Source organism: Perca fluviatilis, chromosome 11, assembly GCF_010015445.1.
Source record: "Perca fluviatilis chromosome 11, GENO_Pfluv_1.0, whole genome shotgun sequence".
Lineage (NCBI taxonomy): Eukaryota > Metazoa > Chordata > Actinopteri > Perciformes > Percidae > Perca > Perca fluviatilis.
Window position 1 is genome coordinate 33601761 of NC_053122.1, and position 9852 is coordinate 33611612.

At 41.7% G+C, this 9852-nt stretch overlaps 1 protein-coding gene across 2 annotated transcripts; it reads left to right on the top strand.

The window, feature by feature from the left end:
- Positions 1-302: 302 nt before the first annotated feature.
- On the top strand, positions 303-8843 carry cdc7 (cell division cycle 7 homolog (S. cerevisiae)). 2 transcript variants are annotated; one of them, XM_039816907.1, is made up of 12 exons: positions 303-493; positions 649-736; positions 1030-1116; positions 1248-1383; positions 2725-2818; positions 2967-3109; positions 3311-3641; positions 3864-3971; positions 4560-4735; positions 4834-4916; positions 5065-5214; positions 7974-8843. In XM_039816907.1, exons 2-12 carry the CDS (start codon positions 649-651, stop codon positions 8429-8431), a joined length of 1854 nt encoding a protein of 617 aa, XP_039672841.1. In that variant the 5' UTR covers positions 303-493; the 3' UTR covers positions 8432-8843. The 2 variants fall into 2 exon arrangements, with proteins under 2 accessions (XP_039672841.1, XP_039672842.1); XM_039816908.1 differs by having other exon boundaries at positions 304-493; positions 3311-3374.
- Positions 8844-9852: the final 1009 nt, after the last annotated feature.

Below are 9852 nucleotides of genomic sequence, written 5' to 3' on the forward strand. Positions count from 1 at the left end.
TAATAATGACAGCATGGGTAATATTAGTGTTCTGAAACTGGATAGTGGCAGTAGTTTTAACCAGGCAGGGGGCAGATAATGTGCTTGTGTAACTAGCTAAATTATGAAGAGGGGAGGCTTTATTCGTTTTATTCATTAAAGTATTAATTCAGGAACAATAATTTCTCAACTGTGTTAGGCGTGGATGTATAAAAATAAACTGTCTGCGTTTTTAGGGCTTCGGGCGTCATCCATGACGTCATTGGTCTCAAACTGTACAAGTTCCCGCGATTTGGTGCTAATGTAACGCGAGATGTCAGTGACGTCACTCTTGGCGCGTAGTTTGTTGTTGGCAGGAAAAGCTTCACAGTCTGAACAAACTATTTTATTCGGCCGAGTGATATTTGTATACTTAGCTACGTTTTCGTCGATGGAACATTAGCTTGTGACTGCATGGTGTTCTCATGAAACGGTCATTTGAAGACTCTATTGCACTTTACGACCAACTAAAGCGGTGAGTTTCTTTTTGTTTTACTCAACAAGCTGTGGTTAGCCAGCTTGACAGACTGTGGCTAACAGTAGCATGCTAGTTTTATGATAATGAGGAAGACGAACAGCGCTTAGCTTAAAATTAGCTCTACACATTTCCCATTCTTATTCTTTCTTAAGATGGAGTTGTCTCCTGTCTGCACCGAAGGCGTCAGCTTAGACGGATGTATTAAATCTGACAGAGGTCACAGGAGAAGGAAAGTCTCAAGTAAGTTTGACTCATATTATAGTTAGTAATATTAGGTTGAATAAACAAGGACTCTAATGTATTTACTGTCAATATTTTGTGTGGATTTTGCTTTTTAATTTAGGTGTATGCCACTTTGTACAAATGTTAGGAATATAATAAAATAATCGTATTACATGAAAGCCTGTAACATCTACATTCCTGTAAAGCTTTGTCATTTTAGTCATACAACAACAACTAACATATATTGTTATTTGTGTGTGGGTGAAAAAATGTTGTGTTGGATTCAAAAAGCTTGTGCTGTTTTCTTCCAGGGGATGTGGAAATAGACATCGACATCCTTTACCAAGCTGTCCCTCAGCTGGCCAAAGTTTTTCGCATCATAGACAAAATTGGAGAAGGTACATGCTCTGAATTTCTGTATGCACACCTTTGGTGTTTGCAAGTATATACCAATACCTTCAGATAAACTTGTATTTATGATTATACAGTAGGAGTAGAAGATGTGTTTCATGACGTGTATCTGCACCAGGTACGTTCAGCTCTGTGTATCTGGGTGAGGCACAGATGCGGGATGGGAGGAAAGAGATGTTTGCCCTGAAGCACCTCATCCCAACCAGCCATCCTACACGCATCGCTGCTGAACTTCAGTGTCTCACTGTTGCTGGGTGAGTCCAATACGGTTGTGTTTTTATAAAGCGATATACGTCCCCCAAACAGTCGGAAAACCTTTTTAAAGTGCTCACATTATGCTTTTTTGGCTTTCCTTTATTGTTATAGATCTTTTTGTACACGTTATAGGTTTACAAAGTGAAAAAGCCCAAAGTCCACCCCAAAGGGACTTACCATCTCCAACAGAAAACACTGTTCACAAACTGCTCCAAACAGCTCTATTGTAGTCCAGCCTTTACTTCAGAGACAAACGTGCGTCACTTTGTAACACGTGTTATAATGCTTGCCTAGCTGCTAGCGTGGCACGCCCTCATACTTTGCTTCTGACTGGCTAGTAGTCCTTACCTAGATACTGTGCATGTGCGACTCCCAACAAAGATGGTACAAAAATGAGATGCCTCACTCTGTAGCTAAAACGGAGAGCTCAACACACAGGGTGAAAAGAGGAGCTGCAGCAATGTGCAGTCAAACAAAAATATGGTGTTTTTTTTATTATTTTTTTTATTTAACCACATAACGCTATTCTGGTAAACCTCTAAATACAATTTATGAACCTGAAAACGAGCATAATATGAGCACTTTAAGAACCTACCAGCTAATTCAAATTATTTAAGTCTCAAAATTCATTTATAGACTTTGCTTCATGGATTGTTTATTCTACTTTTCATTTTTATTTTGTCCTATTTTAAAAAAATTACTCTTCTGATGATGACTTTTATAGGCTTATATGTTTTACTGTTTTTGTTTTTATACTTTTGTGTAGCAATATGTATTATGTAATTGTTTTTTGTTTTTTTTGCCATAATTTTATAGAATAGCTAAATGGGGGAGAGAGGGGGACAACATGCAAAGGGTCTGTCTCGAAACCTGACCACTGCCGTAAAGACTGAGTCTTAGTATATGGGTCGCACATTCAACCAGATGATCTACCAGGATGCCCTGTATTATGTAATAATATAGTAATAATATAATGTTATTAGTAGTAGCCTTTTGACAATTGGTTCAAATTGAGTTTCATAGGAGTTAATTCAGTATTCCTATTCTGCCTGGTAAAGGTTCCTCTCTGCTGATCCTTATTAATGTCAGTGTTATTTGGCTGTTTAAAACCCACTCTATGTACTGCAGTTACAGGGTAAGAGATTTGTATAATAACATGTTATTTTTATGCCGTAGCAAATTTGTGTGGGTGTGTGTGTATGGGTTTCTCATCTGTCTAACGTATGATTCAGCTGAACCAACTCACCTCAATACATTGATGGCTGGTTTTGGCAAGACACTGTCGTCTCATTGCTTAATGTTTAATTATAATTATTTATTTATTTTTTCTCACTTTGCAGAGGCAGAGAGAATGTGATGGGGGTGACGTACTGCTTCAGGAAGGAGGACCACGTGGTGATTGTCATGCCTTATATGGAGCATCAAGCTATTGTGGTATGTACATTGTCACAAGTTAGTTTCTGTCACGCATTGGTACTATCTGTAATGTAATCCCCGAAACCTCATTTAGTATCTAGTTCTCGCTTCTATGTTTGCTGAAATGTGATCTAATAATTGGATCCAATCAAAATGTATTCATCAGGACATCATTGGCACATTGAGCTTTGAAGAGGTCCGTCTGTACATCTATCACCTGTTGAAGGCCCTCAGGCACATCCATCAGTTTGGTATCATTCACCGAGACATCAAACCAAACAATTTCCTCTACAACAGGCACAGCAAAATGTGAGTTGTCACATGGCACTTGTTTTCTTCAACTTCAGGATGGACACATCACACATGAAGTTTTTATTGATGTGTGTGTGTGTGTGTGTGTGTGTGTGTGTGTGTGTGTGTGTGTGTGTGTGTGTGTGTGTGTGTGTGTGTGTGTGTGTGTGTGTGTGTGTGTGTGTGTGTGTGTGTGTGTGTGTGTGTGTGTGTGTGTAGGTATGCACTGGTGGACTTTGGCCTGGCTCAGGGTACAGCGGACACCCAGATTGAGCTGCTGAAGGTTGTGAGGCAGAGGCCATCACAAAAAGGTGGAGGGTCCACAGGGAAACAAGACACCACACAGCGGAGCAAAGCACCACCTAGGCTCCTTCCCAAAACCACCACCACAGCCTCCACCTCACTACCTCATCCTCCACGGCAGTCCACAACCTTGTCACCTTCCTCCTCTTCTTCCTCCACCACCAAATCCTCCTCAGCCTCTCGGAAAGCACTAGTTAAAAAATCCCGTTCTGTCACCACCTCCACCTCTCGCACAAAGCACTCTAAGGTGTCTGCACTTTGTCAATATTTTACCTTTACTGGTGTTTTAGTCTTTTCTTTGTCCCGTGAAAGCAGAGTTGTAAATTAGCGTAATTACGGTTTTATTTTGGGTTAAGAATATCCTGTATGGATATATTAAAGTATCTGTCTTTGTCTGTGCATCTGTTTGTCTTCTTCTCTCTGCACTAATGTGTTGGCTTCAGCTAAATACCATGCTTGTTTTCTCTAGGATTTGACAGGACTACGCAAAGTGCCACGGCCTGTGTTTGGAGAGAGGAACCTGAACAGCTGCACTCCAGCTCCATCCGCCACCAAACAACCTGTCGTTAAGACCGAGGTAAGCAAGGCGGAGAGTGAAGTTGTTTGAACAATAAGAGGTTTCTCTCTTTAATATATCCCAAAACCTTTCAAATAGGGCTGCACAACATATCTTCTTTTTTTAATCATCATCGCGATATCAACTTCCGCATTAAACACGTCGCGAAAGGCTGTGACATATCACATATTTTTTTTGTGTTTGTTGAAAGAAAATATCAGTAGGAAACTGCACTTTGAAAATGTAAGCAACAAATAAAAAATTAAAAAATGTCATTCTTTTTTTAAGTGGTGCCTTTTTTTATATTCAATTCGGTGTTCAATTTGTTCAATAAAAGAGTTAAAAATGATTTCCGTTTATTTGTTTTGAATTCAACAAGCAATTTGTATTTTAACAAAATACGGAAATGCACAAGTACACTTTAATATCTGTTTATTTATCGTAAGTAATATCGTTATCATGATACATGGCATATTGCATATTTTCCTCACCTATCGGCAGAGTTCTTTTTATTTGCTTTAGGGAGAGAACCTGTTAAAGGGTCTAATGGGTGTTTATTTCTCGGCATATTCATTGTATTTTTTTCTCTTCATAAAATCTTTTATTCAGCTGTTAAAGCTCGGCAAAATGGAGGACCCAGCCACCCGAAGGTGCTCTTCAGCCAGCCGGGGCCCGCTGCCTGTCAGGACCCAGAGCAGCAGTCAGAAACCTCAGAGGACCGTACTGCAGGGCCTCACCTGTAGCTGCTACCTGACTGACCGTGTCTGCAACATCTGCATGTCCAGGTTAGCAGCAAAAGAAAAGAAGATAACCAATTTTTTACCCGTAGAAATAATAAGATTTGTGTTTTAACCCCTGCTTCATGTTGTTTCTATTAATAAAGGAAGCAGCAGGTGGCCCCCAGGGCTGGAACACCGGGCTTCAGAGCACCAGAAGTCCTCACAAAGTGTCCCAACCAAGGAACAGGTTGGTATCTCACACCCTGACTAAGCGAGCACACGCATATAATGACAGCTGTGCAAAGACCGGCACAAGCGTACCGTTAAACTCAAACCCGGACTCTTCTCACCCTCTCTATTGTACCCTCTTCCTGTCTTATCTTGCCGAACTGCAGCCATAGACATGTGGTCAGCTGGTGTGATCCTGCTCTCGCTGCTCAGTGGCCGCTACCCGCTCTTCAAAGCCAGCGATGACCTGATCGCCCTCACTCAGATCATGACCATACGAGGCTCCAGGGAGACCATCCAGGCTGCCAAGGCATTTGGTGTGTGTCAGTATTTTTTTACTACACAAAACAGATCATTATGCTTCTGTGTATATACAGTGCCTTGCGAAAGTATTCGGCCCCCTTGAACTTTTCGACCTTTTGCCACATTTCAGGCCTCAAACATAAAGATATAAAACTGTAATTTTTTGTGAAGAATCAACAACAAGTGGGACACAATCATGAAGTGGAACGAAATTTATTGGATATTTCAAACCTTTTAAACAAATAAAAAACTGAAATATTGGGCGTGCAAAATTATTCAGCCCCCTTAAGTTAATACTTTGTAGCGCCACCTTTTGCTGCGATTACAGCTGTAAGTCGCTGGGGTATGTCTCTATCAGTTTTGCACATCGAGAGACTGACATTTTTGCCCATTCCTCCTTGCAAAACAGCTCGAGCTCAGTGAGGTTGGATGGAGAGCGTTTGTGAACAGCAGTTTTCAGTTCTTTCCACAGATTCTCGATTGGATTCAGGTCTGGACTTTGACTTGGCCATTCTAACACCTGGATATGTTTATTTGTGAACCATTCCATTGTAGATTTTGCTTTATGTTTTGGATCATTGTCTTGTTGGAAGACAAATCTCCGTCCCAGTCTCAGGTCTTTTGCAGACTCCATCAGGTTTTCTTCCAGAATGGTCCTGTATTTGGCTCCATCCATCTTCCCATCAATTTTAACCATCTTCCCTGTCCCTGCTGAAGAAAAGCAGGCCCAAACCATGATGCTGCCACCACCATGTTTGACAGTGGGGATGGTGTGTTCAGGGTGATGAGCTGTGTTGCTTTTACGCCAAACATAACGTTTTTGCATTGTTGCCAAAAAGTTCGATTTTGGTTTCATCTGACCACAGCACCTTCTTCCACATGTTTGGTGTGTCTCCCAGGTGGCTTTTGGCAAACTTTAAAGGACACTTTTTATGGATATCTTTAAGAAATGGCTTTCTTCTTGCCACTCTTCCATAAAGGCCAGATTTGTGCAGTATACGACTGATTGTTGTCCTATGGACAGAGTCTCCCACCTCAGCTGTAGATCTCTGCAGTTCATCCAGAGTGATCATGGGCCTCTTGGCTGCATCTCTGATCAGTCTTCTCATTGTATGAGCTGAAAGTTTAGAGGGACGGCCGGGTCTTCGTAGATTTGTAGTGGTCTGATACTCCTTCCATTTCAATATTATCGCTTGCACAGTGCTCCTTGGGATGTTTAAAGTTTGGGAAATCTTTTTGTATCCCAATCCGGCTTTAAACTTCTCCACAACAGTATCTCGGACCTGCCTGGTGTGTTCCTTGTTCTTCATGATGCTCTCTGCGGCTTTACACGGACCTCTGAGACTATCACAGAGCAGGTGCATTTATACGAGGACTTGATTACACACAGCTGGATTCTATTTATCATCATTAGTCATTTAGGTCAACATTGGATCATTCAGAGATCCTCACTGAACTTCTGGAGAGAGTTTGCTGCACTGAAAGTAAAGGGGCTGAATAATTTTGCACGCCCACTTTTTCAGTTTTTTATTTGTTAAAAAAGTTTGAAATAGCCAATGAATTTCGTTCCACTTCATAATTGGGACCCACTTGTTGTTGATTCTTCACAAAAAATTACAGTTTTATATCTTTATGTTTGAGGCCTGAAATGTGGCAAAAGGTCGAAACGTTCAAGGGGGCCGAATACTTTTGCAAGGCACTGTAGCTCAACAGTGACTGCCCACCTTTTTAACGGCTCTGATTCCGGAAGCGTTTTTTCCCTGTTCACTATCTCCATTGAAATTTTATTAAATGCTTCTTCACCGGTTTCCGTAGGAAACTTGTGGCTATAAAGAGTGTTAAGCCTGGAACCAATCCAACCAGCTCCGAGGTTAATCGTGACCATAAAACGTTTGATTCAAAAAAATAAAACCCTACAAGACGGTGTATGTAAACGATCATAGACTTCAATGGTACAAGCTCACTCTAGCTGTTTGCGGGTGCGGTAAACATTTCCATGGTAACAGTAAGTTCCACCGATCAGAGACGTCACTGTAACGCTTAGGATTGCAGGTAGTGTAGTATTTCTCCGTAAGGTCCCGACTAAAACAAGGTTGATTTCATACGACCTCTGGCTTCTACAGGAGCAGAAACCTTCGCTTCACAACCTCGGAGCTCGTGGTCAGTCCACCTCGGATGGTTTAGACATTATGACTGATAATAAAAATCAGTGTTTCCCACACACAGACTAATTTGTGGCGGTGCACCACACAATGAACACTGGTCGCCACATATTGCGTTTCGTTATTAAAAAAAAAAATTATAAATTTTATTTACGCTATCACGCAGCGTATTCGTTCAGCTGCATTTCCTTTCCCTGCTATCCTCTGTCTCTCTGTCACTCACACGTCTCTCTCACATAGGCTACACACACACACACACACACACACACAGCCCCTCCCCTCCGTTCACACAGCGTCTGTCTCCATGAAAACGAGAGAAGACGGCTGGCGAAATTCACAAGTTTACGAAAGGTTGGTATCTCGTGAACACCTTTAACACAATCGCACATTAAAAAGTAAGTAATCTGTGGGAAACACTGAAAATCCTTATAGGGAAAATCAATGGACTTTTTACTTCCGGAACCACCCTTTTGAGCTCTATTGTGATTAATTTAGCAACACTGTTAATCCCCATATACAAACGATGTAGGATAGCTGGATTCAAACTAACTGTAATGTATGGAAGGCTCTGTGTAGACAATGAACCTGTTTCTGGATTGAACGTGATCCAGGTAAGGCAGTGGTGTGCAGTCGGGATCTACCTCGGCAGGACCTCAGGACGCTGTGCGAGACGCTGAGAGGACGGAGGCCTGCACCAGATGAAGTCACGCCGCTACCTGAAGCCAACAAAGACTCCGCCGCCACCTGTCACCACAAGATCCAAGATGATACGCCCACGCATCATCCCGCCGAGGGACCACTGAAGCAACCCAAAGATGAAGCCAGTGAAAGACCTGGGTCTCTCTCTTCTGCTCTCCCAAACCCCCAGGAACGTTCAGGGAACACAGAAACCGCTCGCCTCGCTAAACAGAGCTCAGGGACGGACTGTAAGGTGAAGGAAGATGAGCGGGGCTGGGACAGAGTTCCTGATGAGGCCTACAACCTGCTGGACCGGCTGCTGGACCTGAACCCTGCCACCAGGATCACAGCCGCTCAGGCCCTGCGGCACCCACTGTTCAAAGACCTGTGAAACCAGCAGTCTCAAATCCATGTAACACAACTGCCAGCTTCCTAGACTTTGGTTCAGATTTCATAAACTGGATGATTCAGAGATAAAGGGGTGTTATACTTAATATTTAATTTACGAATTGTAACCCAGCAGAGAAGGTTAGTCTGTCTCCATATGAGAAATAATTCTGCTGCAAAGCAGAGAGATGTTCACATCCCCGCATGGAGAAATGACCTGAACAAGAGAACAGAGTTCTGATACGTGTCTGTGTGGGGAGGAAAAACGTCTTTCAATTTTCTCTCCAATCAACCCGTTAAATGCTTCATAGATTTTAATATTAGTATGTCAGTTCAAGACAGGTTTGAATTGCGTTCACAGGCCTGCCGTTTATGACAGCTAAGTTACAGTTCTTTTAACAGTGGACTTTTTAAAAGGGCTCCTTAATGTCGCAGAGACCATTAGCTATAACTAAGCAGTTTATTAGAATTTTGGTTGTATTGCAGACTGGCCGCTTGTGTCATGGTTGGACATTTTTTCTTTAGTGACGACAATGTTTCACTCCGTGACGTAAGCTTGGATCAGCTATTACAGTACACTGTCTATATTGGTTTTTTTTTACGTACTTTTTCACTTCGAAGACCAAAAGAGAAGCTAAGAAAACTTGAGTTCTTTTAAAAAAAGGAAAAACCTTGTGTTTAACACTTTAAAGGTGCTCTAAGCGATGTTGGGTGACGTTACCTCTTGACGTTCAAAGCATTTTCAAATAAAACGAGACTAGCTCGCCCCCCCCACCCCAAAATCCTTCTTGTTGGTTATTGGCTGGAACTCTGTTTCGTGGTGCAGGTTGGCGCAGATTGTTTTTGTTGCCATTTGTGGAGCCTGGGCTGTCTACAGAGACTGTGATTTATTTAGTTTTTTACAGTGTGTTCAGGGGACAGGCAGCTCACGGATAGTGAGATGTTTGCTGTATGTGACAAAAAAATGTTGTAGCCTAAAAAACCGCGTGACATCGCTTGGAGCACCTTTTAAATACTCTGGTTAGTGTAAACTGGGTCTTGTCACAAGGGAAAGTAATTTAATTTAAAACCCTAAAACACGTCTGCCTCACTCTACTTTGGATTTTGTCACAAAGGGAGAAACAAAGCAAGTGGCTGCCATTTACAGTAGCTAATGTTTTGTGTACTGAAAGTCAAAAATAAAATTATTTTTCATTAATCATCACTGTAATTACTCATACACTTGATAAGACTTTTATGACCCCTTTTTACTAATAGCCTTGTAATTACTTTGGTGCAAATTTCATAAATTTAATTTATAACACTGAAGTACCCATTTAATCTACAGGCCCATTTCAGATGCCTTCTCTAGATATAACCAAACCACAACCACTTTGTTTTTACCACAGAAATTATCACACTTAATGGAACAAACCAGACAGAACC

Excerpts from the sequence above, each read along its gene's own strand:
- cdc7 (XM_039816907.1), top strand. The coding sequence starts at position 649 with ATGGAGTTGTCTCCTGTCTGCACCGAAGGCGTCAGCTTAGACGGATGT. Across the intron at positions 2,819-2,966 it reads TGGAGCATCAAGCTATTGTG|GACATCATTGGCACATTGAG; the intron begins GTATGTACATTG and ends TGTATTCATCAG. Across the intron at positions 5,215-7,973 it reads CCAGGCTGCCAAGGCATTTG|GTAAGGCAGTGGTGTGCAGT; the intron begins GTGTGTGTCAGT and ends AACGTGATCCAG.